This window comes from Eptatretus burgeri, chromosome 6 (assembly GCF_056783735.1).
Source record: "Eptatretus burgeri isolate ZD-2024b chromosome 6, Ebu_testis_v1, whole genome shotgun sequence".
Lineage (NCBI taxonomy): Eukaryota > Metazoa > Chordata > Myxini > Myxiniformes > Myxinidae > Eptatretus > Eptatretus burgeri.
Window position 1 is genome coordinate 75,101,969 of NC_140966.1, and position 27,147 is coordinate 75,129,115.

The window sequence follows — 27,147 nt, forward strand, 5'->3', positions numbered from 1 at the left end:
ATGTACCGTTGCGGGTTTGTTGGCCGGGTCACGATTGTGGCTCGGATCCACTTCCTGACTTTTGACCCTGAAGCTGACGAGCTGCAGATAACTCGACCTCTACGGCACAAGCATCCTCCATGTTTGCTTGCTAAGCAACCACGGACACCGTCTGAGACTTGGTTCCGGGAAAGTTCCCGCATCCAAATCCCGTACGACCTCCACGGTGAATTTACCCCATCCACCACCAGATGACGAACCGTGCTCTCAATACCCCACCCTTATTTATCAATGAGTTATGGCCGAGCTGAACCGTGAGTTGGATGTGGGCTTGTCTGTCTGAGCGATTTACTGTCTACCTCAAGGAACCACTGGGGTGAAATTTCTGTCTACTTAAAACGTACTACATCCCACTAAATGAGGAAAGAGTCACTCGGGAAGGTTGGAAATAATAGCTCTGTTGAAATTACGTACGCATTTATAAGATGCAGTGTCACATGAGAAAGATCTTGGCCCTTATGCCCGCAAGCCATTTCGACAGTCAACCTTATCATTAAACAAGACATGGGCAAATCATATATTCCGGGAAATGAGATAAGAAAGATCGAGGGACGAGAAGTCGGTGGGGGTATGGTTTTTGACTCCGGCCTCACTTTTGGGGGGAAAGAGGAGGATACCTGCCTGGGTCGCTTTTTTATCTGTAATACCTCAAAAAATTAGAATTAAAAACCACGTTCAGTTCCTTGTTTATTCCTTTAAAAAAAATCAATATAATTGCATCAAAAAAACAATTATGATTCTGTGGACATTTAAGCTGGACGACTTGTCTGCCAGAACCAGTTGGTGAATGCTATAGATCCTACAGTCTCCAAAAGAGTAAAGGTATTGCTGGAACCCTGAACAAATTACTGCCCTGACGACTGGGACAGCAGTGGCAAAACACCCACAATAACCCTTGCTGAGGTGCCCAATTAAATCCTATGCAGTCCTCAACAGAGCAGTTTCTAACCTGCTCAACCTTGCATTTTTAATTAATTTTCTGAAATTTGTGGAATTTGCTTTTCATTTGGAAGTTGTCGGTTACGATGTGCGAAGTAAAGGTGGAAACAAGTTTGAATTGCGAACATACGCCGTGGGAGTTCATTCGTTCAACTCTCAGGTGAGTGATAGCACAGACGACAGATGGATCTGAAATTTGGTAAGATTTTCATCGCATCAGAAAAAGAAACCAGAATGCATCATAAGAGTGAGGCTAGTTTCATATCATCATTTGTGACTTAATTTTGTGTTGGGCATCACCCAGCACGTTTAATGTATATATTTTAAATAATTTTAAGAAAAACGTCTGGAATCGCACTTTTGGCTCAGTTAATGCCTGGGGAATGGTCTCCAGAATATACCTGTCAAGTTTGATTCGGTTCCGTTCACTAATAACCGAGCACTAACAATTTTAAGAAAATGGGCCGTTCCTCGGCCTGAAGGGTCGTATTCGCACTTTGGGTTCAGTTAATGCTTGCGCTTATGTGTCGAGTATATGCCTGTCAATGTTCATCAAATTCTGTTCACGAATAATGGAGAAATAGATGTTAAAATGAACTGTACACAAGAAAAGAGAGAACGTGAGCGGCACTGAGACCCTGTGGGGTAGAAGACCCCATGGGGTAAAAAAAAAAAAGTCTGATTTAATGCAGTTTAATTCCAGGTTATATAAGGAAACAAAAGGTGAAAATTTTGAAAGGGGATGTAGACTTTCTCGACTCGAGGCACTGTAGCACTGAAGCACTGTCTCCCTGTGGGAGTGGGTATTACAAGTCATAAAATTCACAAATTGTCTGCATGGAAATCACAGAAGGGAAATTATCATACTGTAATATCTTAATGGAATCGTTCTCCCTTCCGGGTGACAAGAGATTGCCAGAGATAACTCCCAAGATACCACGCAGAGGCATTAGGCACACACGACTGGTTTGTTGTGGGGTTAGGATGAATTGATTTGACCATGCGGCGCTTTCAGCACGCACGTACAGTTTTCAGGAAAATTTGATTGTGCTGGAGGGTGGTTCTGTCGCTCAAATGCACAGTGAATACACTTCAAAAATAACAGGTTTAATAAATGAGGGTGGGAGCAAAGTAAGGGAATAATGACAATATGGAAATAGAAACATGCCGGCATGCTTAATTCGATGGAAACGGTCGCTTTCTTAAATCTTTCACTCACCGGAGCGCACTCCTACTCGTTCAGGGACACAGGGAAGACAGCATTATAGACATAAATTGGTGGTGGAGGTTTGTCATCTTCCCTTTGTAGTTTATAGACTTTGGGAGGAGCAACATGGTTACACAGGTTCTCCTGTATTCATGCAGGATGGTCTGGACGCTGACTTGATCGAGCGTCTGAGTGTGGCTCACCTTTGCGCAGCAAAGGACTGAAGAGACTTTGGGGAGCAAACGGCAGCTGAAGACCACAGAAGCTCACTCGTTGATGATCCTGTGCTGGCAAACCAATCTGTGACAGCAACCATGGTGTGCTTGGGGGCTCTGACTGCCTGACTCACCAACTCTGTCACTACTCTCAGTGTAGCTTTGTGCACTGATTCACTGGGTGTCTGAGTGTGGCTGTGTTTTAGAGCCATATCGCACACGTGGTTCATTATGTTCTCGCAGAACATGGCACAACAATTTTTGTGGAACGTTGGGGGAAGGGGGTGGGGTGGAGGAGGATGGTCTTGTTCTAAAATAGGGCATATTACTTGGACTGAAATGCTGGATGGAATGAGTTGAGAAATTGGTCATTGTACTCACGTGGTGCATGGGCAGGTTTAAGGGGGTAAATTTTTTAAATTAATATTCTATATGTTTAGAGTGGGTGGGAGAACCATAATTCTCTCTATGTAAATGTATATAATATAGCATTGCTTCTGGTGGAAGCCTGTATTGAAAATCATGTTATCTTTCTATATATTGTTGCGAATTCGTGCCCGCCGGCGTGCGGACGGCCACGTGACTCGAATCGCGGCACGTCACCCACCGACGGACAATTCAGTCGTGACCCTCTCGGACCAACGGTGGTAGCTAGTCACGGGTGGGGGTTTAACCTCACCACGATCGTGCAAATTGCCCACTCGCGCAGGATAGGGTTGCTCACGAAATTCGATCTACCTAAGTACCTGCACGAATGGTCGACTGGGCGATCGCACCACGCCACAGGCCGACTGGACACGAACCGCTTAAGCGGTCCGTTCCGTGCTACAGTGATAACCGAGCGGTGTTATCATCAGCCTCGATGGTTCCGATTAATTACCGGGCATATTAAGTCCACTACGAACCCTTTTTGTGAAGCAGGTTGGAGGGTCAATAAAGAAAAGACGAAGCGAAACGGGAAAACGGTTCACACAATGCACATTTATTACGCGACACACGGAAAGCACACATATACAGCCAAACAGTCAAAATGCACATATAGCAGTTAAAACAAAAGAAACAATGATGCAGAGTTACTACCGAATACGCGTACACACGGCAACACTTATACAGTTCTACTTTACAGATGGCGCCACCACACATTTACTCAAAAGGAAAGAAGCCACCCTCATAGACAAGGGGGCAGACAGGCCTGGAGGCCAATATGTGCGCGTGACCTGGAGGAGCGGCCAGGTCCGCGAGACCGGGGGGGCGGGGGGTCCGACCCGCGTCCTCGTGGCGCGTTGGCGGACGAGCCGCAGATGTGGCCTCGTGGCTGTGCCCCGACTCCGTGCTCCTTGGCGGGTTTCGTTGGCACGACGTTTGGAGTGGGGTGGGAACGGGGCCCCCTTTTTGCACTATCTCAGCGCGGGGGAAAGGGGGAATTGTTGATGCCCTGGGGGAGGAGAATGGCTGGCTGGCTTGGGTCCCGCGAGAGCCAACTCACACCGCGACCTCGTCGCCGACCGCCGTCCTTCTCGCCTTGGACCCGAGCTCCTTTGCCTCTTCCCGCAACTCTCCTCAGCCGTCTGCAGAACCCAACTCGATGCCACACTGATGACTTCGCCACCCGACTCCACTCTCTGCCACACCGATGACTCAACTCACTCTGCCCTGCCGACACACACTGCTACTGCCACACTCTGCCACGATTCGCCTTGCGCTTGCCGTTTTATAGGCCGGCAGGAGAAAACAATATGCAAATATCCGGATCAGGATGACCTCGAGGGCGGAGCCACGCTCGCCAATTGGACGCAGGAAAAGTGGGCGTGAACCTCCCCTGATCCTAGAATTTGCATATATCGATTTCACACGGACGCGCCTGGAGGCGGGGCCAAGCCGCTCCGCGCTTGCTAATTGGACGGATCAGAAGTGGGCGTGTGGCGTTCTTGATCCGAATTCTCCCTCAGAAAGGCCGCTATTTGCACTCGCGGCTCGGTGTGTATCGCTGAACGAGCCCAAGACAGCCTGATGCTCAGTGTTCACAGGTGGTGCGGGAATGGCTGTTGAAGGAGAGAGGTGAGGGTGGTGGAGAGTTTATCGGTGGTGGTTTGATGGTTAAGGTGCCGTTTGGAATGACAGTGATGCGATGTTTGTGGGATTGAGTTGTGAAGGTAAAGGTCGTGGCTGTTGGCGTTGTTGTTATTGTCTGAGGGTTGGAGCGTGGTTGTAGTTTGTGACGATGGCTGGCGTGGTGGTTCAGGTGGTTGTTGTGTGATGGTGGTTGAGACGTGGTTGGTTAAAAATAGATAGAACAGAAAAATGGCTATCTCAAAGCGTCGCAGCCCGAATGAATCGCATAAATTCCCTCTTGACAACGGATTTGGGGCTAACTACACATGTACTTAGAGATATCTCACCTACGGGCCCTTCATGGTGTATTGCAAATTTCCACAGCCGTAACAATATATATATATATATATCTCAGTTCCTGTCTGTGTGTCATAAGTGCTGTCTATTCTACAGGACATGCTCTTCCCTTCAGCGGCCTAGAAATTGCCGCCATCTTTTTTGCTCAACACTATCAGGCTTTATAGGCCTTGGGATTTGAAGACTGAAAAATACGTCTTCTATCAATGAAGGTACCGTTTTGAGGAAACAAAGGTACATTTTGATTGCATCTCATGCAGAGAAAACGAGGTAATACATGTTTTGTTCGCAGCAATTGTGTCAGCGGTATACGATACACCGCTTAATGAAGTGAAGGTAGGTACATTCTCATAATGCTGAGTTAAGAAAAAATGCACACCCGGGCCCCATACCAAACTCCCAGATCGCCCTTTTTGCGTCCCCTCCTCGCCGCCCGTCTTGCTGTGGTCTGGCGACTAGATGAGGGTTGTATAAATTACTCGTGCTCACCCAGGCCGTCACTGGTGAGATGCGGTCGAGCTATTAATGTCTGTTGCTTGGCCAAGCATTGCGCTGTGCCGATGACAATCCGAGTCATGCAGTACTCCTAAAAATAGGTTGGAGAATTGTGGCGATGCAGAGGTACAAGGGGGTGCTGGAATATTTTTCTCTTGTGTGGGAGGAGTTTGTGGTCGAAATGGTGAGGTTTGGTGAGCGAGGTGCGAAGTAAGGTGAGGTGCCGGTTGGGAATTGGCATGCATATTTGAACGAAATAATAGCACGCAATGCCCATGCGTGGGTTGTGTGGTGTGTAGTGGAGGAAGTGTGGTGGATCCGAGCCACAGGAGGCATCGTGGTGTCCTTATTATCAATCATGTATTGAATGGCGTGTGTGCTTGTATGCTTCTTTTGCACTGTGGTTAAAAGGAAAGGGTTGGAGTAGGAATCAGAATATGAATTAGAGATAGTTACTGGAGATAACTACGAGACCCACATAATGCATTTCGGCCCGTTAACCCACAAAATATGAGGGGAGGTCTAACTACACAAACACGAATGAAATAACTGCCTGATAATCACTGTATGTTGGGTGCCATTGCCTTTTGAGGCGTGCGGTTTTGCAGAAACGCAACAATATACTTATTTATATTTATTTATTTTTATTTACTGCCATAAAAGCCCTTCTAAAATGACAGGTTGCAATAATTTTATTCAAAATATTCAGAGACTGGAAGATTTGATGTTTTGAAGCAAGAAAAAGCATTATTTTGAAACACTACATGTACAAATGTTACCCTGTTTTCTTTATCTTCTGGGACCTTTCTTTCATTTTGAGGGTACAGCCTCGTGAGCGTGCCCAAGTCTGAAGCCTCGACCAAGCGTCAGGTGTGCTTTGTCTTTATTTATTAGACATCGCTCGTATGTAAATGAACACTTGTTTTACTCTGCACACGTTATGCATCACGTGCAGGGAAGTTCACCTCCCTGTGCGTTATATTTATTGTTATGTTTTTTTTAAAAAACAGTTCTGTTCAACGCCATTGAGGCCCGGTTGCAAGTCACCGTCTATATTTCCAAAAGAAGACGTAATATTCGTCTTTAATGGAAAATGTTTTTTCGATTTTTTTTTTTTTTATCCTGAAAAGACAGACCGTAGTGAACACACAGTCGTGTTAAAAGATTTGGCCTTCAAAACACTTCTTAAATCTTAATTTTTAAGGGGGACAGACATCACAGAAACAAATACACAAACACGCATTGTGTTTTATATGGTAGATATCATGGCGTACAGACAGTCGTATTCCGGATAGAGGGATGATATGGGAAAAATGGCTGCCCATTCAAATGTGTACACAATGATAGGCTTATAAATTATTTTCAAGTGAAGTCATTAGCATTTAAAAGCCATAACTTTTATTATTGAGCGTTTTCTGGACTACCAAGACTTACAAAGATGCCAGAATACATTGCTGAAGTACCACAAGGAGAGATGGATAAAATGTGTGATGGAAATCCACAATAGGATTGTGGTGTTCTATTGTGACATCACAATGTGGTGCCATTCCTTCCTTGTTTGGTTGTTTTTTTACATTGTTTTCTTTCTGGTATATCTGAATACATAATACCAAGTAAACTAATACAAGACTCTAAACTATTAATGCTTTTGTTTATCTTTATTTGTTGGAAACATTTTGAAAAAAGATAAAATATTAATTGGTTCGTCGTTTCTTGGATTATTTTTGTGTATATTTATTTTCGAACCTGGAACCTGTTGAACTGCCCTCGTGGAAAAGGAAAAGGCCCCTCCGTTGAACTCTGCTTGGTACTCATTCCGTATTATGATCGTGTGTCGAACGAACCTGCAGGCCACTTTGAAAATGTTTACTTCATTTTTTTCAATCATAATTTTTTTTGTCGAGTGTTTCTCATTTGATGACAAGGAAACGCACCTTTCGGGGAGCTTTCAAAGCGGAGTATAACTCCCTTTTTGTCCAGCTCGGATGGCATTCTTCTTTTTTTTTGATTTTGGTAATATTGAAAATGTGAACATTTAAAATTACTATAAATATAAAAGTACATCTTACTTTTTCACCTTTATATTTGCCGCATGGGCATTATGAAGTCTTTTTAAGAAGAAGAAGAAGAAACAACAATTACGACGAAGACGACGACCACTCATTGACATCCTTGAGGAAGGTGCGGAGGCGCTTTGGCACGTGCGTCTTTGGGAGGTGTTATTTGGTGTAAACTGTAAAACGTTCACAGTGGGACGAGTTCATCACGATATGTGTTTCATGTGTTGAAGGTTTCGAGTCTTTTTTGCACAGCCATGAGTCGGGCTGGAATCGGGCTGTGCACAACGCGAGGACGAGCTTCCGTCCGCGCCTTTTTGTGCCGGATGAAGCCCAATGTGCAGCCCAGGAGACTCCGGCAGAGAAAAGGTCCGGTATGTTCAAACGGCGTCCGTTGGTGTTACCAATCGATGTCACTGCCGAAGCGATATCACAGGATTATATATATATATATATATATATATATATATATATATATATATATATATATATATATATATATATATATATATATATATATATATATATATATATATATATAACATAGGCAGTTTTCACAGCAGAAACCTCGTGGTGGTTGATTGAGTGAATCAAAATTCCAAAAGGTCCTCAAGAGCCAAGCGGGTGTGGCTTGTCTCGGCTTTCTTGATTCTTGATTGGAGGAAAATGTTCAATCCCGGCCCGACCACCCCTCAATCCTTTTGAGTGAAAATTTATGCTCACTTTTCCTCACACTTTTCCTTCCCCTTCTTCCCTCCACACTTTTCTTTACACTTTACCTTCCCTCCTCGCACTTTTCCTTCCCCTTCTTCCCTCCTCACTTTTCTTCACACTTTTCCTTCCCTCCTCGCACTTTTCCTTCCTCTTCTTCCTCCCTCATACTGTTCCTTCCTCTTCTTCCCTCTTCGCACTTTTCCTTCCCCCCTCGCAATTTTCCTTCCCCTTCTTCCCTCGCACTTTTCCTTCCGTCGTACTTTTCCTTCCTCTTCTTCCTCCCTCCCCATACTTTTCCTTCCTCTTCTTCTTCCCTCCACATACTTTTCTTTCCTTCTTCCCTCCACATACTTTTCCTTCCTCTTCTTCTTCCCTCCACACACTCTTCCTTCCTCTTCTTCTTCCCTCCACACACTCTTCCTTCCTCTTCTTCTTCCCACCACACACTCTTCCTTCCTCTTCTTCCCTCCACACATTCTTCCTTCCTCTTCTTCCCTCCACACACTTTTCCTTCCTCTTCTTCTTTCTTCCACATACTTTTCTTTCCTTCTTCTTCCCTCCTCACACTTTTCCTTCCTCCTTCTTCCCTCCACATACTTTCCTTTCCTTCTTTTTCTCTCCACACACTTTTCCTTCCTCTTCTTCTTCCCTCCATAGAATATGATCCCAGTAAAAGGCATTGGTGTAAATGTTGAGGTGGGTTCATTCTAAATTTTGCTTCTCTGTAGGTTGTGGCTTCAAACAAACCATCTCCGAGTGAGTCGGCCCTTCGTTCCCTGGACAAGCAGTATTGGTTGCAGCTTGGCAATGACTGGCCACCTGCACGCATTGCCATGCTCTGTGAACCCATGTACGGTGCTCTTCTGAACAACACCATCGATACCGATGCCTGCGCCAAGAGCCTCGAGGCTCGGGGAGCCAGGGATTTTGTGAAGGATGCTCTTTATGATGGGATTCCTGATCTGTCAGAAGGAAGGTGAGTGCAGCAGTGTGAGTGAGATGGTGGAGGAGGTACACAGGTGTTTTCATTCTAAAAGTTGGGGAAATATTTTGGTGGTATTGAAGGGTATAACAGATGTGGGTAAAGGGAAAGGAAATGATCATTTTTCAATAATTTTGTACATTTTGTTTTTTTTTAAATCCCATCACTCATTTTCCATCAATAGGAGAGACGTCGATGTCAATTCCGACTTCACACCTGATCCCACAATCGACCTACAAGGTGCGACACATGGAAGTGCAACAAGTGGAGCAACAGCCGGCTCTGATGTTACCAAACGGATCAGCCCTAACATTTTGTGCTACACGTTTCCTCGTGGGGAGGTGACTCGGCTGCCTGAGCCCAGGTCGGTCCGGTGTTAGGTTGCCGTTGACCTAGGTTGGTAATGCACGTGTTGATATCGGGGTCAATCACAAGTCTAGTTCATCATGTGCATGCCCTGTTGTGAGTAAAATTGCTTCCATCATTGGATGGAAGTGCAGCGAGAACCTATAAATCGGCCTTGATGAATTTTATTCTGGTCTTGCATAATTCCCTTTTCTCATTGGCCACTGCAGCCTCAACCCACCTAAAGGCATTCTTGACTATCATATTATGGACCCTGCGGCACTGCTGCCAGTTCTGGCACTGGGTGTGCAGTACGGAGACCGCGTGCTGGACCTCTGTGCTGCACCTGGAAACAAGACTTTGGCTCTGCTACAAACGGGTTGTTGCAGTATGTCTTTCAAAAGGAGTGCATTATTTTTTCCTCTGCTTTGCTCTTCCATCATATTATTCTATGAGAATTCTTTGCTTTGAAAATTCCTGATATCCTTCTATTTGAGTTTGACCAAGAGGGAAGTCATCCATTATATTTTACAGTGTCGGTGCGTTGACCGCGAGCCGACAGAGCCACAAGTCGAGCCGGCCCGACCGATCGCCTGGAATATAGATCGCCGCTCGGATAACTCTGAGGCTGACGGGTCCTTGTGCAAGAACCGAAATACGCGAATTGGCAGACTACGTGGGGTAGGGTCGATTGCCAATCTTCAATTTACCTAAATACCCACGTGATCCAACTTCTGGGGTATTCCACCCTCGACAGAACTCGTACGGAAGAAGCCGCTTAAGTGAGCCTGTCCCGTGCGCGATTCCGAGCGGTTAAATCGCCGAGAACCGTCGGTCCGAATGTCCCCTTTTACGGCAAAAACCAACGGCTTTCTAATTACCAACACACGAAATGCTCAGTCAATGAAAGAATCGACGTGACGAGCTGAAAACATTTAACAATTGGGGTATTTATTAATAATAACTAGCATAACCCGTGCTCTGCGCGACATGTTGGGGTGGGTGTGTTTGAGAAAGGAACTGATGCAGAGTATCAGTAGTTATTTTACTTTAATGCAGTAAGTGGAATACGATTTCACTGTTTCAGAACCATTTTATTTACTTTTTTTGTACCATGCAACTCGTATGGTCTTTGAGATAATGTAAGCCGAATATCACGTTACTCGAGCGCAGAACAAAGTCGAAGATAGCGCGACACGAAACCACAAACTCGGAAATAATATATAAGATGGGGAACTAGGGAAGCACGTAAAAGCAGAACCATACCGACTATACGAAATGCAATGCAATCATTTACAGCATACAAAGCACTTAACAGTTTCCTACTTATTAGACGGGCCCACGGACACAGGTACGCACACACACACACCCAAGAAATGGTGGCTGATGCCTTTAATAACGTACTCCAGCTCCGAGGGATAGATGAGCTGAAACCCAGAACCTATCTCGAACCTCTCCACCTCGTGTGGTGTTCAAGCTGTTCGGATCCGGGCTCCAGCGAGAGCGAGCTGGATCCAATTTGCGTGAGCCATGATCCTTCCTGAGCTCCAGCGAATCCTCTCGCGCTTCCGAACATGTGCTGGCAAGACGAGGCGCCGATCCTTCCCGTCGATGCGTCGCTATCTCGAAGAACCGCCTCCAAGATGAGGCCGACGGGTCGCACCAAGCCGGGAACCAAGCGGAGAACAAAGAGCTCCACGAACCAAGAAGAGCCAGCCGAGCAACCAGCTCAACTCTCTTCCGATGAACAAAGCCGACTCTCTTTGACGAACCAAGCCAGAGCCCAAAAAGCGAACCGAGCCAAGCAGAACCTGAAGGTCTGCTGAAAAGCCAAGCCAAAGCAAAAAGCTTACTAAAAGCCTCCTCCCTAACCGAAGCCAAGTAGAAAGCCTTCAAAAAGCCTCCTCCCTCACCCAAGCCAAGCAGAACCCGAAGGCCTGAAAAGCCCTCCCCCCCTGAACAAAGCAGAGTATCCTTTTTTATTCCTATCCGCCCCTCTCCCGCTCCCGGCGTGACTCATGCCCTCGTGATCCATTCCAAGCTCAATCACGGGTGGGAGGGAGTTGTTGACGTCATGAATCACGGGACAGGAGCACTCTTCTTCCTCTTCGCAGAAGAGGGGGAGGGGCATCTCCATTGCGTTATGATCGCTCCCTAACTATTAAATTAAATCGCGCACATTTAATCGATTTCTGCCCGTTAAACAATGGAAGGTGAGCGATCTATGGAGAAGCACTTATCAGCATAACTGACGAAAAGAACCTGAATGTTGTGTGCAATCAAATTCCCAAATTCGTAACACTACCCCCTCCCCTTTTTACAGACTCGTCCTGAGTCGTCAAATTTTCGTGTGACCAGCATGTGTAAGTTTTCCCAAGTACGTTTTACCTTCGGATCCCTGAGTGCGACATTTCTTTACATGTGTCCCAAAAATAAATAACATAATGTGCTGTGTAACGAACTAAACAAACTCTCACAGACTCATTCGGACAACTTCACTAAAATTGCCAGTGCTAAAACAAACATGCAGGTGGGGTTCAACTTATCAACAATTTTCATTTAACTTATCCATTACATTACACTAACCATGGTCCAGGACTTGTGATCTGTGAAAGCGGAAAGGCAAAAGTCATTGCAAAGTCATTGGTGCAGGGGAATGGATGGAGATGGTAGCAAAAACCAATGAACATGATGGATGCATGGGCTGCCTGCAGGGCAGTCCTTGCAAAACTGAATGGTCCTGGCGCACATGGTGATGGATGGACACAGGAGCAAATGCAAACAAGAGCAGCAGGCATGGGGTCATGGCAGAGGCAGGCAAACGAGGCATGGCAGAGGCAGGCAAACGAGGCATGGCAAGGCAAGCCCATGCAGAACAGGCGGCTGCAGCACAACAGGCCGGCAGGTGAAGCTGGCCGGCAGGTGAAGGCCGGCATTTTTATTATTTTTATTTCCCTTTTATAATTGTCTCCCTAACCCCCTTTATTGTCTTTGTCTGGCTAACCTATCATGTCCACTGAGCCTATTTCCAACCCCTACGTTCCTGCTTTGGAGGGGAATAGGGAAAGACTAGCATCTTGTCTCGATGCCCAATGAAGCCTCAGGATGGCCTCCTCAGAGTCCAGCGGCCTATAACGAGCGAAGGGATGGATGGTGCGAAGGGGTATATCTCCTAACTTCCCTAACATTTATTCCACCTGAAACTACCCTGGGGCTTTCCAAAAACGCCTCAGTTTTTAACTTTCGGTTCTAAAAACCATGCTTCCCATCGCCTGTGTTGGTGTCCATTATAAATTTGGGCCTTGCCCTCAAATTTTCATTTGTGCCCTCGCACAATTTCCTGGCTGGGCAGCGTGGTTCAACCGGCAGGAACTACCCCTCTGCCGAACTCTAACCATGGCACCCCCAGGCCCACAGGTTGCCTCCGAGCCGAGCTGCTCCCAACAACGCGGGGGGTTGCCCTCTCTGGCATTGCCCCCTTCCGATGCCCATGTGGCGTTTGATGCCCTGGGTCCCTTTCTGAGGGTTGCCCATGCCCACTACACTGCCCCTGTGGCATTCTGGCACTACGGGTCCCATTTCCGACGGGTCGCCTGTGCCCACTACACGATCCCGGCCCCTCTTGGGCCTTTGGCCTACTCTGGCTGACTAGTTCGGTGCACGACGTGCCCACTAAACAAAACTCACCTTTCCACAGCCACGCTCACAGCCGGTCCATGAACTCTTGCACCCCTCCAAACGGGTTTCGTGCTTTCTCTCGACACCAACAACAAAACGACCTCCTTTTCGTAAATTTGAAAAACCCACGAGCTAATATTAAACTGACCCCAGGGTCTTTTGGGTGGGAATCACTCCTCCCCCCATTCAGTCATCGCACCATGCATACCACATACGCTCCACTCACACACTTGGGCCTGCTGTCCCACACTCATTCCTCACACACTTTCCATTTCACAACTTGCACCAACACTCTATACTGCCATCCTTCCTAATTAAATCCCCTGACTAACTCGTGCTCCCTCGTCATCCCTTATTCTCATGCACGTTCCATTTACTCTACGTAGCTGAGCTACGTTTCCACTACACATTTCCAGTCTGTCTGTGTCTCCAAAAATCCAAAAAATTCCCATTTCCTAAATCTAAACTGAAATCCCTCTAACTAATCCATTCCACGGGCTCAATGAGGTATAACCCATGTCCCCATGAAGCTGGTCGAACTAACTCTAACCCATCCCCCGAACTAGTACTTCCTGTGCCCCCTAAGCAAGGGGTTTTACCTACCCTCTGCCCAGGGAATCCTGTACACTCAAAGCGAGGCTTTTCCTGCTTCTCTGCATCTCCATGGCGGTGGTTTACGGTATGCCCGTTCGTCCTTATGGGCGTTACCGACGTCCCCTTCAACGGCCGATCCGTGTGGCAATGACCTCACTCCGCCAATTCCGAATAGCGCTCGCTCGTGGGGAATTCCCCACGCGGGACGTGCGCTTTTTGTCCCGCATTCGTGCCGCGAGATTTCTGCCGATGTCACACACGCACCGAGCCTGCAGCTGGCGTGCGCGTAACGTCTCGGAAACCCATTCTGTGTGCTCTGCAAACAGAACTCGCGATAAGCAGCACGACATGTCCCGAACACACGTCCATGTAGGGACCCGCGTGTTCCAAATCCACCTAACACTCGCCATCTTAACCGTCCTTGTGACGGCCTTTTTCGATACATAGGACGTTCCCACGCTGGCTTCCCTGTACAAAAACGCGCGCGCGAGGGCCGTTCGCTACCTCCCGAAAGGGCCCCGCACACGACGTCCCGTGAAACTGGTGTGGTTCTCGAAACAGTTACAAGCGGCCCTTTTGGCTCGCTGTTCCCGTCCCTTGTCTGGACCCGTCTGTCCATTTCCACGCACGCCATTTCACTGACGCTATGCGTGCTTTTCAATACACTCGCTGCATTCACACCTTTAACCACACACACCGGGACAATTAAACGGTGATTCACGCTACCACAAGGGATCCCAGGGCCTCCATACTCCCCAAGCTCCGCGTGTACCTGTTAACGGCACTCGCCCCCCTAACTCGCAAAGCTCGACCGGACCCACCTTGTCGCGATCTGCTTTAAGGGGGAATATCGTCTCCCTCTGTTCCTGAAGGAGGCTATCCTGCTGCTTGCACTGGGCCACAACACATTTTGCCAGCTCACCCCCATTGTCCTCCACTACCTCTACCTGTATGTGCTCTTTTTTCACCCCGTCCAATTCACCCTCCATCTCTCGTGTCTCTGCTTCCGTTGTCTTTGCTGTTGTTTTCTCTGTTATTACTTTTATTATCTCCGTTGTCTCCTCGTGTCTCACCATTACTTATGACGATGGCGTCTCTCGTCATCACCTCCATGTGTCTCACCTGACACGTCTTTCTTATTAATGTGACGGTGTCTCTAGTCACCTCTACCTCTCTTAATTTCTCAGTCTCCATCGCAGGACCGACACCATCCACAATCCCCCTCGTCTGTTCGGAGTCCCTGCCACGTGGCGTCGCCATGATTCCTCTTATGCCTGTCCTTATTGCCTTCTGCCCTTCCTGGAGTTTTCGCCCCATGCGCTGCATCTCACCCTTCATTTCTTGAGCATTTGTATCCATTTTGTTCATCAACGCCTCAAACATTTCCATCATCCCATCTGTGGGGGGTGTTCGTCCGCTGCCCCAGCCACTGCGCCCATTTTGGACTCTGCATTTATTTGCGAGGAATAGTCAACCTGCATAATGGGAGTGTCCTGCACGGTGAATTTGTCCTGGGCCACTGGTTCCATTAACTCTACATCCACCTCACTACCCACCTGGCTCAACACGCCTTGGCTGAACGTTCTGCATGCTGGGAATAAAATTTGTTACGCTCGTAATTTGGGGACACGGGGGCGGGGGGGGGGGGGTTGCTCTGTATACCCCTGATCCGACTCTGTGAATTTTGCTGCGGAGGAGGCTGAATTGCACTCCTGACAACCACTGTTACGGTGCCGGGGAGTCAACTGTGAGCCGACTGCTCCGATGGAGCCGCAAGTCGAGTCGACCCGACCGATTGCCCGGAATATAGATTGCCGCCCGGATAACTCTGAGGCCGACGGGTCCTTGTGCAAGAACGAAATACGCCAATGGGCAGACCACGTTAGGGTCGATTGCCAATCTTCAATTTACCGAAATACCCATGTGATCCAACTTCCGTGGTATTCCACTCTCGACGGAATTTGGATGGAAGAAGCCGCTTAAGCGAGCCTGTCCCATGCGCGATTCTGAGCGGTTTAATCGCCGAGAACCGTCGGTCCGAATGTCCCCCTTTTACGGCAAAAACCAACGGCTTTCTAATTACCAACACACAAAATGCTCAATCGATGAAAGAATCGACGTGATGAGCTGAAAACATTTCCCAATTGGGGTATTTATTAATAATAATGGGGAACTCGGAAAGCACGGAAGAGCAGAACTACACGGATTATACGAAATGCAATGCAATCATTTACAGCACACAAAGCACTTAACAGTTTCCTACTTATTAGACGGGCCCACGGACACACGTGCGCGCGCGCGCGCACACACACGCACACGCACACGCACACGCACACACACACACAAGAAATGGTGGCTGATGCCTTTTAATAACCGACTCCAGCTCGGAGGGACAGATGAGCTGAAACCCAGAACCTATCTCGAACCTCTCCACCTCATGTGGTCTTCAAGCTGTTCGGACCCGGGCTCCAGCGAGAACGAGCTGGATCCAATCGCGTGAGCCACGATCCTTCCTGAGCTCCAGCGAATCCTCTCGCGCTTCCAAACGCGTGCTGGCGCGACGAGGCGCCGATCCTTCCCGTCGATGCGTCGCTATCTCGGAGAACCGCCTCCAAGTTGAGGCCAACGAGTCGCACCAAGTCGGGAACCAAGTGGAGAACAAAAGAGGTCCACGAACCAAGAAGAGTCAGCAGAGCAACCAGTTCAACTCTCTTCCGATGAACAAAGCCTCTCACAACACGAAACAAGAACTCCGAGCTGAGTAACCAGCTCATAACCGTGGATAGAAGTGTACACGATAATCTGAAACTCTATCCAGACAAGATACAGTTACTGCAGCACCAGAGCATAATAATTAAGAGTGATGGTTCAAATTGCCTGGCAGATCAAAGAAGATCCAGGATTTTCCAGCCATCTTCCACTCTTTAGTGATCGTCATCTCTTCTATCCATCCCAGCAGCCACATGAACAAACAGAACATGTGATTTTTGGGTAGAACACCAACCACATGAACATTTGCAACAACCAGTTTCTGGAGCGAAAGTAAAGCTCAACTCTTCTGATGAACAAAGCCGACTCTCTTCGAACCAAGCCAGAGCCCAAAAAGGAACCGAGCGAAGCAGAACCCGAAGGTCTGCTGAAAAGCCAAGCTGAAGCAAAAAGCTTACTAAAAGCCTCCTCCCTAACCCAAGCCAAGTAGAAAGCCTTCAAAAAGCTTCCTCCCAAACCCAAGCCAAGCAGAACCTGAAGGCCTATGACTGAAAAGCCCCCCCCCACCCCGAACAAAACAGAGTATCCCTTTTTTATTCCTATCTGCCCCCTCCCCCGCTCCCGGCGTGACTCATGCTCTCGTGATCCATCCCCCGCTCAATCACGTGTGGGAGGGAGTTGTTGACGTCATGAATCACGGGTCGGGAGGGCTCTTCTTCCTCTTCGCAGAAGAGAGGGAGGGGCATCTCCATTGTGTTATGATCGCTCCCGAACTATTAAATTGAATCTCGCACACTTAATCAATTTCTGCCCATTAAACAATGGAAGGTGAGCTATCTGGGGAACAAGCATTTATTGACATAACTGACTAAAGGAACCTGAATGTTGTGTGCAATTGAATTCCCAAATTTGTAACAATATATTTGTGCAAAATGATGTGCAACTTTACAAAGAGCTGGCATTTTACTCATGTGATCCTCTTTCGTTTCTTTCTTTATTTCTTTATTTTTAGGATAACCTAAAGAACTGGGGTTAATGTTTTTTTTAGTTTTTTTTTATTTTTATTTATTTTTTCCATCGAAGCTTTAATTGTCGAACATTCTCTGTTCCAGAGGACGCTCATTTTAGATGCATTTTTTGTGATGGCGTTCGTTTCGACACATGCAGTTTGGCAACATTGCAATATGGGCTATCCAATGTGCAATATGGTCAGTATGGTGGACCTATATGGTCTATCCAAATGAAAGAATTCCATAATACAAAACCATCAAACATATTGTTGAAAGGTATAGAGGAACTGGAAGTGTGAACAACCAAATTGAAGGACAGAGTCGTCTAAACACCTGACACCCGACAATATAGAGACTGGAAGAGAAGTTTTGCAGGCTTCTCTGAAAAAGTCGACACGTCGACTTGCACAGCTGGTGGGAACTTCTCGCATGACCGTGGATAGAAGTGTACACGATAATCTGAAACTCTATCCAGACAAGATACAGTTACTGCAGCACCAGACCATAATAATTAAGAGTGATGGTTCAAATTGCCTGGCAGATCAAAGAAGATCCAGGATTTTCCAGCCATCTTCCACTCTTTAGTGATCGTCATCTCTTGTATCCATCCCAGCAGCCACATGAACAAACAGAACATGTGATTTTTTGGGTAGAACACCAACCACATGAACATTTGCAACAACCAGTTTCTGGAGCGAAAGTAACGTTTTAGTGTTCTCTTGAATGTCGTGAAGTAATAGGACCTTTCTTCTTTGTGAAAGACACACAGTGACAGCCAACACGGACAGCTAGGTGGACATGCTGCAGATTAGATTCCTTTCAGCACTGTGAAGGAAGCAAGACGTCATTAATTTAGTTGTCTTCCAGCAAGATGGTGCTTTGGGGTTTGGAGTTTTTCGAGATGACGTTTACTGGGCGATCGACTCATTTCTCAACGGAGGGATAACTCATGGCCTTCGTACTCCCCGGATCTGTCGCCTCCCGACTACTACCTATCGGGGTCACTCGAAGATAAAGTTTATGAAGACAACCCACGCACATTGTAGGAGTTGAAAAATATTACATCAGACGGGAAATCGGATGAATAATAGCTGTAGTTCTCAGCCGAGTCATGGACAATTTCAGTGTCTGTATGGCACTTGTCATCCAGAGACGTGGTGCTTGGATTGAGAACTTCATCAAATACTAATAATATCGCTCCTTATTGCTTGTTGAAGCTTTTTTTCACAATATCTATCTCTAATTCCAGCAGTGTGTGTGTGTGTGTGTGTGTGTGTGTGTGTGTGTGTGTGTGTGTGTGTGTGTGTGTGTGTGTGTGTGTGTGTGTGTGTGTGTGTGTGTGTGTGTGTGTGTGTGTGTGTGTGTGTGTGTGTGTGTGTGTGTGTGTGTGTGTGTGTGTGTGTGTGTGTGTGTGTCTGTCTGCTGTTTCTCGACAACCGCTGGTCCGATCTAATTGAAACTTGCCAGATATATTGCTGAGGACCGAGGATGTGCCTTTTCAAGGTTTGATATTAATCGGACAAGTGCTTCCCAAGTTATGGCCATTTATTTACCAAACCAATGACAATACACGTTGTGTGGGCGTGGCCAATGGGGAAGGGAAGCTCAGCCGCGTTCCCCATTACGGGTTACAACGTACGGACTTCCGGAGAGTGATGACTTTGTGTATTCTAATAATTTCTCTTTCTTATGCGCATTTATAGATAAACACAATGCCGCAAGTTATGATCGTTCTCATATGAGACTGTGCATAAATTTCGGTAACATCAGAGTGCTGGTATACTCCGAACCAGGAAGTAATTTTTATTTCTCTCTTCTCTTCTCTTTTTGTTTTTGCTTGTGAGGAGATTGCGAAAAGGCAAAATACGTTGGCACAAATTGAATAATTGGCCATTAAAACCTAAATTTTGAGTCATCGCAACTGTGATATGCGAACTTCCGTGCCACCCACGTACGGGCACGCGAGAGCGAAGAAACGGCATGTGCGGTTGTTTGTTGCTTGCGGTTTGAATATTTATTTATTTTTTATTTTTTATTTTTTACGGGCAGCCGCATTCCCCATTATTACGGGTTACAACGTATGGGCTTCCGGATAATGATGACTTCATGTATTCTAATAATTTCTCGATTTATGCGCATTTATAGATAAACACAATGCCCCAAGTTATGATCGTTTTCATATTAGACGGTGCATAAATTTCGGTTACATCAGTGCTGGTATGCTCCGAAGCAGGAAGTAAATTATTTTTTTGCACGGTTTTTTTTTTTTTCGTGTATTCTCATAATTTCTCTATTAGTTATGCACATTTATAGATAAACACAATGCCCCAAGTTATGATCGTTTTCATATTAGACGGTACATAAATTTGGGTAACATCGTGCTGGTATGCTCCGAAGCAGGAAGTAAATTAGTTTTTGCACGTGTTTTTTTCTCCTCTTTCCTCTTCTCTTTGTGTTTTTCCTTGCGATAAAAGGCAAAATACGTTGGCGCTAATTGAATAATTGGCCATTAAAACTAAATTGCGAATAATCATAACTGCCATATGTGAACTTCTGGACAGTGAGGACTTCATTTCCGGATAGTGATGATGACTGTATTCTTTCTTGATTTCTGTACTTTCTGGATTTTCTTCAACCCAATACCCAATCCAGTCAGTAACGATTACTGTATTCTTTCTCGATTCTTTCTTTGTCGATTTCTGTACTTTCTCGATTTTCTTAAACCCAATACCCCAATCCAGTCTGACGATTACTGTATTCTTTCTCGATTTTTTTTCTTGATTTATCAACTTACTGTACTCTTTCTTTCTCGATTTCTGTACTTTCTTAAACACAATGCCCTAATGCAATCGTCATTTATGACAGTGAAGGAACGAAGCTGTGTGTCGTGCACGCGCAATGGAATCCAACGAAGCACGGGCTGCTCGCTTGACACGCAACGCAATGCGCATGACAAGGCGTCGTGCAGCTCAAACGGATGAAGAACGAACTGCTCGCTTGGCAGACAACACTGGACGCGAAGCAAGGCGCCGTGCAGAAGAAACGGATGAAGAACGAGCTGCTCGCTTTACACGCGACGCTACGTGCGTGACAAGGCGTCGTGCAGCTGAAATGGATGAAGAACTAACTGCTCGCTTGGCAGACAACACTGAATGCGAGGCAAGGCGTTGTGCAGCTGAAACGGATGAAGAACAAACTGCTCGCTTGGCAGACAACATTGAACGTGAGGCAAGGCGTCGTGCAGAAGAAATCCCTCACCAGCGAGAAGTCTGGTAAGCAAGGGATGCCCTGCGCCATCAGGACGTACATCGTGCGAGACTCGAGCAGGCTCACCGTGAGAATCACAACCTTGCTCGATACGATGATACAGATTTCTTCCGAGAGCAACTTCATGTTAAGTACAGGCACGCGTTAAGCAGGACCTCATCTATCTATAATTCCAGGTGTGTGTGTGTGTGTGTGTGTGTGTGTGTGTGTGTGTGTGTGTGTGTGTGTGTGTGTGTGTGTGTGTGTGTGTGTGTGTGTGTGTGTGTGTGTGTGTGTGTGTGTGTGTGTGTGTGTGTGTGTGTGTGTGTGTGTGTGTGTGTGTGTGTGTGTGTGTGTGTGTCCGCTGTTTCTTGACAACCGCTGGTCCGATCAAATTGAAACTTGCCAGATATATTGCTGGGGCCCTGTGGATGTGCCTTTTCAAGGTTTGATATTAATTGGACAAGTGCTTCCCAAGTTATGGCCATTTATTTACCAACCAATGACAGGAACCGTTGCTGCGGCCATTTTTTATCGACCAATGACAGGAAGCGTTGCTGCATAGCCGTGGTCGATGGGGAAGAGAAACTTAGCCGCGTTCGCCATTATGGGTTTTTTCTCTCTTCTCTTCTCTTCGTGTTTTTCCTTGTGAAAAGGCAAAATATGTTGGCGCTAATTGAATAATTGGCCATTAAAAGCCTCTGTATTCTTGCCCTGGATGAGGAAACAAAGAAGTGCCGTTTCCTTAGCGATGTTGTTTATGAAGAGGTGCTAACGAGATGAAGGTGTGTACAATGTGCATGGAGACGATTTTTATTATTATTTCTTTTTCGAAGAAAAATTGTTCCAAAAATAATTTATCAAAAAAAGTGCACAACTTTTTTTTTTTGTTTCCAATTGTCAAAATGCCGTGGCCTTTGGAAGTGTTAAGGAATTCAGCTCGACTCAACATGCTTGCCAACAAAATACATCTCAATTTGGTGGTAAAAACTATTCACAACGATGGGTTTCCTTACTCATTGCTCTGCAGTCTGCATTCAACCCCTTCATTTGTCATCTCATTGACCTCATTTCATCTTTCTATAATTCCAGCAATCTCGGTGTGTGTGTGTGTGTGTGTGTGTGTGTGTGTGTGTGTGTGTGTGTGTGTGTGTGTGTGTGTGTGTGTGTGTGTGTGTGTGTGTGTGTGTGTGTGTGTGTGTGTGTGTTTCTGTGACCACTGTTTCCCAACAACCACTGGTCCGATCTAATTGAAACTTGCCAGCTATATTGCTGGGGACCTGAGGATGTGCCTTTTCAAGATTTGATATTAATCTGACAAGTGATTTCCAAGTTATGGCCATTTATTTACCAACCAATGACAGGACACGTGCTGCTTTGGCGTGGCTGATGCGCCATTTAGTTACCAATCACAGGACACGTTGCTGCGTGGGCGTGGCTGCGTCGGCCGGTGCACGGCCGGCTGACAATGATGTCACGTGCCGTGCTGGTTACGATGGGGATCGATCGGTGCCTTAGTTACTGTGGGGTAGGAGTGCCAATTGTAAATGTAAGCGAATGTCATGGCAAGCAAAGACAGGGAGGTAAACTTCATTTTAATTAACTCTGTGTGTAAGTATCACAGCAGTTGTTACTTCAATGCAAGCGATAATTTGTGGAATTATGTGAACATTCCATACGGGCACGCACTACTTTTGGATAGTGATGACTTACTGTATTCTAATAATTTCTTGATTTCTTATCCGTATTTATAGATAAACACAATGCCCCAATCCAGTCGCCGTTTATGAGAGCGAAGGAATGGCCTGTGTGGTTGTTTGAAAGTTTTTTTTTTTTTTTTTTTTTTTTTTTTTTTTGCATGTACCGCCACGCACATATGGGCACGCGAGAGCGAAGGAACGGCCTGTGTAGTTGTTTCTGGCAAGCGGTTTTAAATTTTATATATATATATATTTTTTTGCACGTACAGCCACGCACGTGAAAGTGAAGGAACGGCTTGTGTGGTTGTTGTTTCTGGCATGCGGTTTGAGTTTTTTTTTGCGGGGGGGGGGAGGGTTTGCACGTACGGCCACGCATCTACGGGCTTGCACTTGTATCTATAATTCCAGCAATCTCTGTGTCTGTCTGTAGGCGTGTGTGTCTGTGACCACTGTTTCTCAACAACCCCTGGTTCGATCTAATTTAAACTTGCCAGGCATATCGCTGGGGATCCGAGGATGTGCCTTTTCAAGGTTTGATATTAATCGGACAAGCTGATCCCAAGTTATGGCCATTTATTTATGAACCAATGACAGGACACGGTGCTATGACGTCACAATTTTTCATTTTTTTTTTTGCACGTACAGCCACACATGTACGGCAACGCACCTACGGGCACGCACCTATGGGCACACATCTGTGGGCACGCACCTTCGGGCCCGCACTAGTCTATCTATAATTCCAGCAATATCTGTGTGTCTGTCTGTCTGTGACCGCTGTTTCTCGACAACCACTGGTCCAATCTAATTGAAACTTGCCAGATATATTGCTGGGGACCTGAGGATGTGCCTTTTCAAGGTTTGATATTAATCGGACAAGTGCTTCCCAAGTTATGGCTATTTATTTACCAACCAATGACAGGACATGGTGCTATGACGTCACAATTCTTCTTTTTTTTTTTGCATGTATGGGCCCGCACTCGTAACTAAAAATTTAACTCATCCTGTGTTTTTAGGTGTAATTTTTTTTTAAAATCGACCAACAATAAAAATATTGCATTTAAATAAAAAGTTGCACATCATTTTGGACCATCCCGTTTGTATTACTTTATTTATTTATTGTGCTTCAGCACATCCAGGTGCGTTCACATGCAAATGCACTCATTAAACTCATCAGCTGGCTGTATGTATTTTGCGATTTGTTCACTTCAATTTATTTATTTCAATGAGCTTCATGCTGTCTGTGCATGCAGGCAATCTGGTGGTGAACGACTCTTTGATGTCACGATTAAACCGCTTGCGACACTTCCTCCGGAGTTTTCTGCCTCATGTCTCTGGGGATTTGGTTGACTTTGTGAACAGCGATGGCCGTTCCTGGCCGGAGCACGAATCTAGCACATTCGATAAGGTTGTACAGTTGATGGTCGCATGTAGTCAAATAGCCCTGGGGAGAGTCACTTTGAATGGGGTTAATGTAATATGAAATTATAAATTCCACATTTGCCTTCCATTTGACTTGCACACCTGGTCAACACCGAGTAAAGGTGGTGCTTGTGTCTGCGATTATGTGCAGAATGGGTTGAGAACGGAATGGCCCTTTAAATGAGCCATTTCTGCAGAACTGAACTAAGTGGTGTTGTATGAAAATCAAATTAATAGCAGATCATAAAAGGACAGACCCTAATCATACATATGTTTACCTTAAACAATAAATAATGTGAGATACCCTAATCTTGATTCCACCAATGCAGTTAGTGGTGATTTTGTGCTGGGGGATGACTTGCTGAGTCACACCACCAATGCTCGGGAAATGAAAGTGATGATTATGTTGGAAGTCGTTTACGGAGCGAGAAAAATGCTGATTATAGCTTTGTTGTTTGTGTTGACGACCAAATTTGACATGGATTAGTAATACAAAAGGATCTCGATTTCTTTCAAGATAAATTAAAGCCATGTAAAGATGCTCAGTCCTACGTTGTTGCTGAACCATGTTTAATGGCGCCTCCCTCAGGTGCTTGTCGATGTCCCATGCTCCGCAGACCGGCATTCTATCCTCCAGGATGAAGACAACATCTTCATTAACCAGCGCAGTGGAGAAAGACGCGAGCTGCCTGCTTTACAGCTATCTCTGCTGATGTACGTGATTTGCTGTCATCAGACTTTAGGGAGGCTCGAGACACTTCCGTCATTCACCCATGAGATTTAAGATTTTGATGATCTCCCTTGACCACAGCCTTCGATTTTTTTTTTTTCCCAGAGTGCGTTGCAATTTTCATGACAGGATGATGAGATTTTTATTTCTTTATTTATTTGTTTGTATTTGTCACTGCCAGGTCTGCACTTCAATGCTGTCGTGTCGGTGGTTCTGTTGTATACACCACCTCTTCGTTGTCCAAGCAGCAGAATACACAAGTGGTCAGTGAAGCTGTGTATCGCTCTGCAGCATCGCTCTCCATTGATGCCCGGCCGGATGATCTCTCTTACATGCGCAGAGCATTTGGGCGTCATTTCTGCTTCCACCCGACTGTCGCCGTGGGCCAGATGGTTGTCCCATATTTACCACTAAACTTTGGGCCGGTCTACTTCTGCAAGATGACAAGGCATGCTTAGTCTGCGTCTTCGACAAACATTTGTTCAGACTCTGCCTCCGGTTGGAACGATTGGCAGCTTTACCTTGTGGACCAATGAGGGACTTCGAAGTTTGAAAATGTCATGTCGTTGGTTGTGGGGTGGTCGGCGGTAGATGATGTAGCAGCTGCCTCGTGGAGATTATGATTATTATAGATATATATATATATATATATATATATATATATATATATATATATATATATATATATATATTTAAATAAATAACATGTTCCCTTACAAGGAACTTTTTATGCAGGAGGCTATTAAGCCCATCAAAACTTGTGCTATTATTACCAACCTATGGTTGTTTGTCCAAGCTCGAACCTAAATGCTGAGCGTCAGGCAAGGAAGCAGCATGCGTCATTTAAAAAAAAAAAGTCTTTGGTACGACTCGTGGACTCGGTCGGGTTTCAAATTGCCAACCTTCCAGACTCAAAAGTGAAGAGAGATACTGGTGAAGAGAGTGCATTCTTCTTCCTTATAATTTTTTTGTTTGTTTGTTTAATTTTAAAAGTACATTTCACTGGTGTTAATGCAAATGATCAAGTTTTGTGTAAAGGAGTTGTGCGGAAATGGGTCCTTTCTTAATATCTCCAATTGACTCAAGAGGTACCATCATTCGTGTTGTCTTTACAGTTATAGATCAGACATTGTCCTCATGAGGCAAGAGGGTCATTCTCTCATTTTTCCATGCAGGTAAGTTATTTGAGGGTCATGAGGTAAATATCTACTTTGTTTTGTGCATCATACTGTACATGTAGGATAATTAAGTTCCACAAGATGTTGCAGACAGCCAGCATAATAAGGATCGTGCATGATATGATACAGCATACTCTGCTGGCACCACAGCAGAGGACACTGGAATCTGATTCCTTTCCAGGTGAGCTGACATTAGCCTTGGCCGAAAGGGAGCGTCCATTGTAGTGCTTGTGTGTACGAGACCTATTTATGGCTTTGAGCAGTTCGACAAAGTTGTGCAATTCAACCATAACCTTCTTATGCGCACTTGACTTATAATTTGATTTTGTACTTTCAATGTGGATTATTTCAGTTATCCACACTTGTCCCTGAGTGCGAGTTTGTTTTTTTTTGTTTTTTTCACTCATGGTTTGAGTTCTGCTGCAAGGCTGACAGGCTCGATGAGAGCACCTGGCCAGTATTTGTGTTAGACAAAGTTGTCTGACCTACACATCATATTTCTGTGTTAAATGTAACCACAAATTAATTATTTTATTATTATTATTTTTAGCTTTAAGGTGGATTCTGTCCAAGTTGGCCATACCTGTTTCTTATGGTGGGCTTGTCTGCACCAAGATGTAATTCAATCTACATAATTCATCGTCATGTGTGGAGAAAGTACATCACACAATGAGCTTTTTATTTTATTTTATTTTTTTTTGTATACCTTGGTCGAGGCTCGTATGAGAGCTAACACACAACTCACAGCAAGGAGGCATGAGACAAGAGGGGCGGGAGTGGAAGGGACAAAACAGTGGGGAACAGACACATTAGGTGAACTGTGGAAGGGAGAGGGATGGGGATGGGACGGGGAACATGGCGAAGAGAAGATGGACATTTCAGGGACTTTCAGGAAGGAAAACAGGAGAAATGAAGGAAGTGGGCTTGGGTGGATTATCGGGGGTAGAAAAGATCGAGGATTTGGATGGGGGAAGATAAGAGGTGGTGGTGAACAGCTGTTTTGAAAGCCTGGAGGGAAGAATGGGAAAGAATAGAGTGTGGTAGTTTATTCTAAAGGTGGGAAAAAGAGGAATGAAAGAGTGAAGGTGAGCAGTGAATCGTGATTTTGGTAGTTTTACCAGAAGGGGGTTGTTGGCGGACCTTGAGCACCCTGTGGAAATATGGTAGGGACAAATCGCAGAGAGAGCAGGGGGGCAAGGCTGGAGAGGAGTCGGTAGAAGACAGAAAGACCACCGACCAACCTGCGGTGATTGAGTGAGAGGCCCAAAGACTCAGCTTCATTGCGGGAGATGCCGATGATCTTAAATGCCCTGGTTTCGACAGCGTGAAGCCGAGAAAGGTGGGAGGCAGGAGCACCAGCCCAGAGGGGAGAGCAGTACTCCATCAGGCTACGGACAAAAGCTTTGTAAGTGGTCAGGAGCTCAAGAGGGCCGAGGAAGGACTTTGCACGACGGAGGATTCCCAGTCGGCGACTGGCTTTT

The 27,147-nt window shown here is 45.8% G+C and overlaps 1 protein-coding gene across 1 annotated transcript; it reads left to right on the forward strand.

Annotated features, from left to right (window-relative positions):
* Positions 1-26,636, forward strand: NSUN4 (NOP2/Sun RNA methyltransferase 4). The gene is made up of 11 exons (XM_085887066.1): positions 1-205; positions 1,053-1,138; positions 2,399-2,475; positions 7,412-7,505; positions 7,595-7,735; positions 8,804-9,051; positions 9,242-9,421; positions 9,633-9,790; positions 23,590-23,744; positions 24,348-24,472; positions 24,670-26,636. The coding sequence occupies exons 1-11, from the start codon at positions 1-3 to the stop codon at positions 24,944-24,946; spliced, it is 1,746 nt and encodes a 581-aa protein (XP_085743192.1). The 3' UTR covers positions 24,947-26,636.
* The last annotated feature ends 511 nt before the right edge of the window (positions 26,637-27,147 follow it).

Excerpts from the sequence above, each read along its gene's own strand:
- NSUN4 (XM_085887066.1), top strand. The coding sequence starts at position 1 with ATGTACCGTTGCGGGTTTGTTGGCCGGGTCACGATTGTGGCTCGGATC. Across the intron at positions 1,139-2,398 it reads TTCATTCGTTCAACTCTCAG|CAAAGGACTGAAGAGACTTT; the intron begins GTGAGTGATAGC and ends ACCTTTGCGCAG. Across the intron at positions 7,506-7,594 it reads GTGCGGAGGCGCTTTGGCAC|GTTTCGAGTCTTTTTTGCAC; the intron begins GTGCGTCTTTGG and ends CATGTGTTGAAG.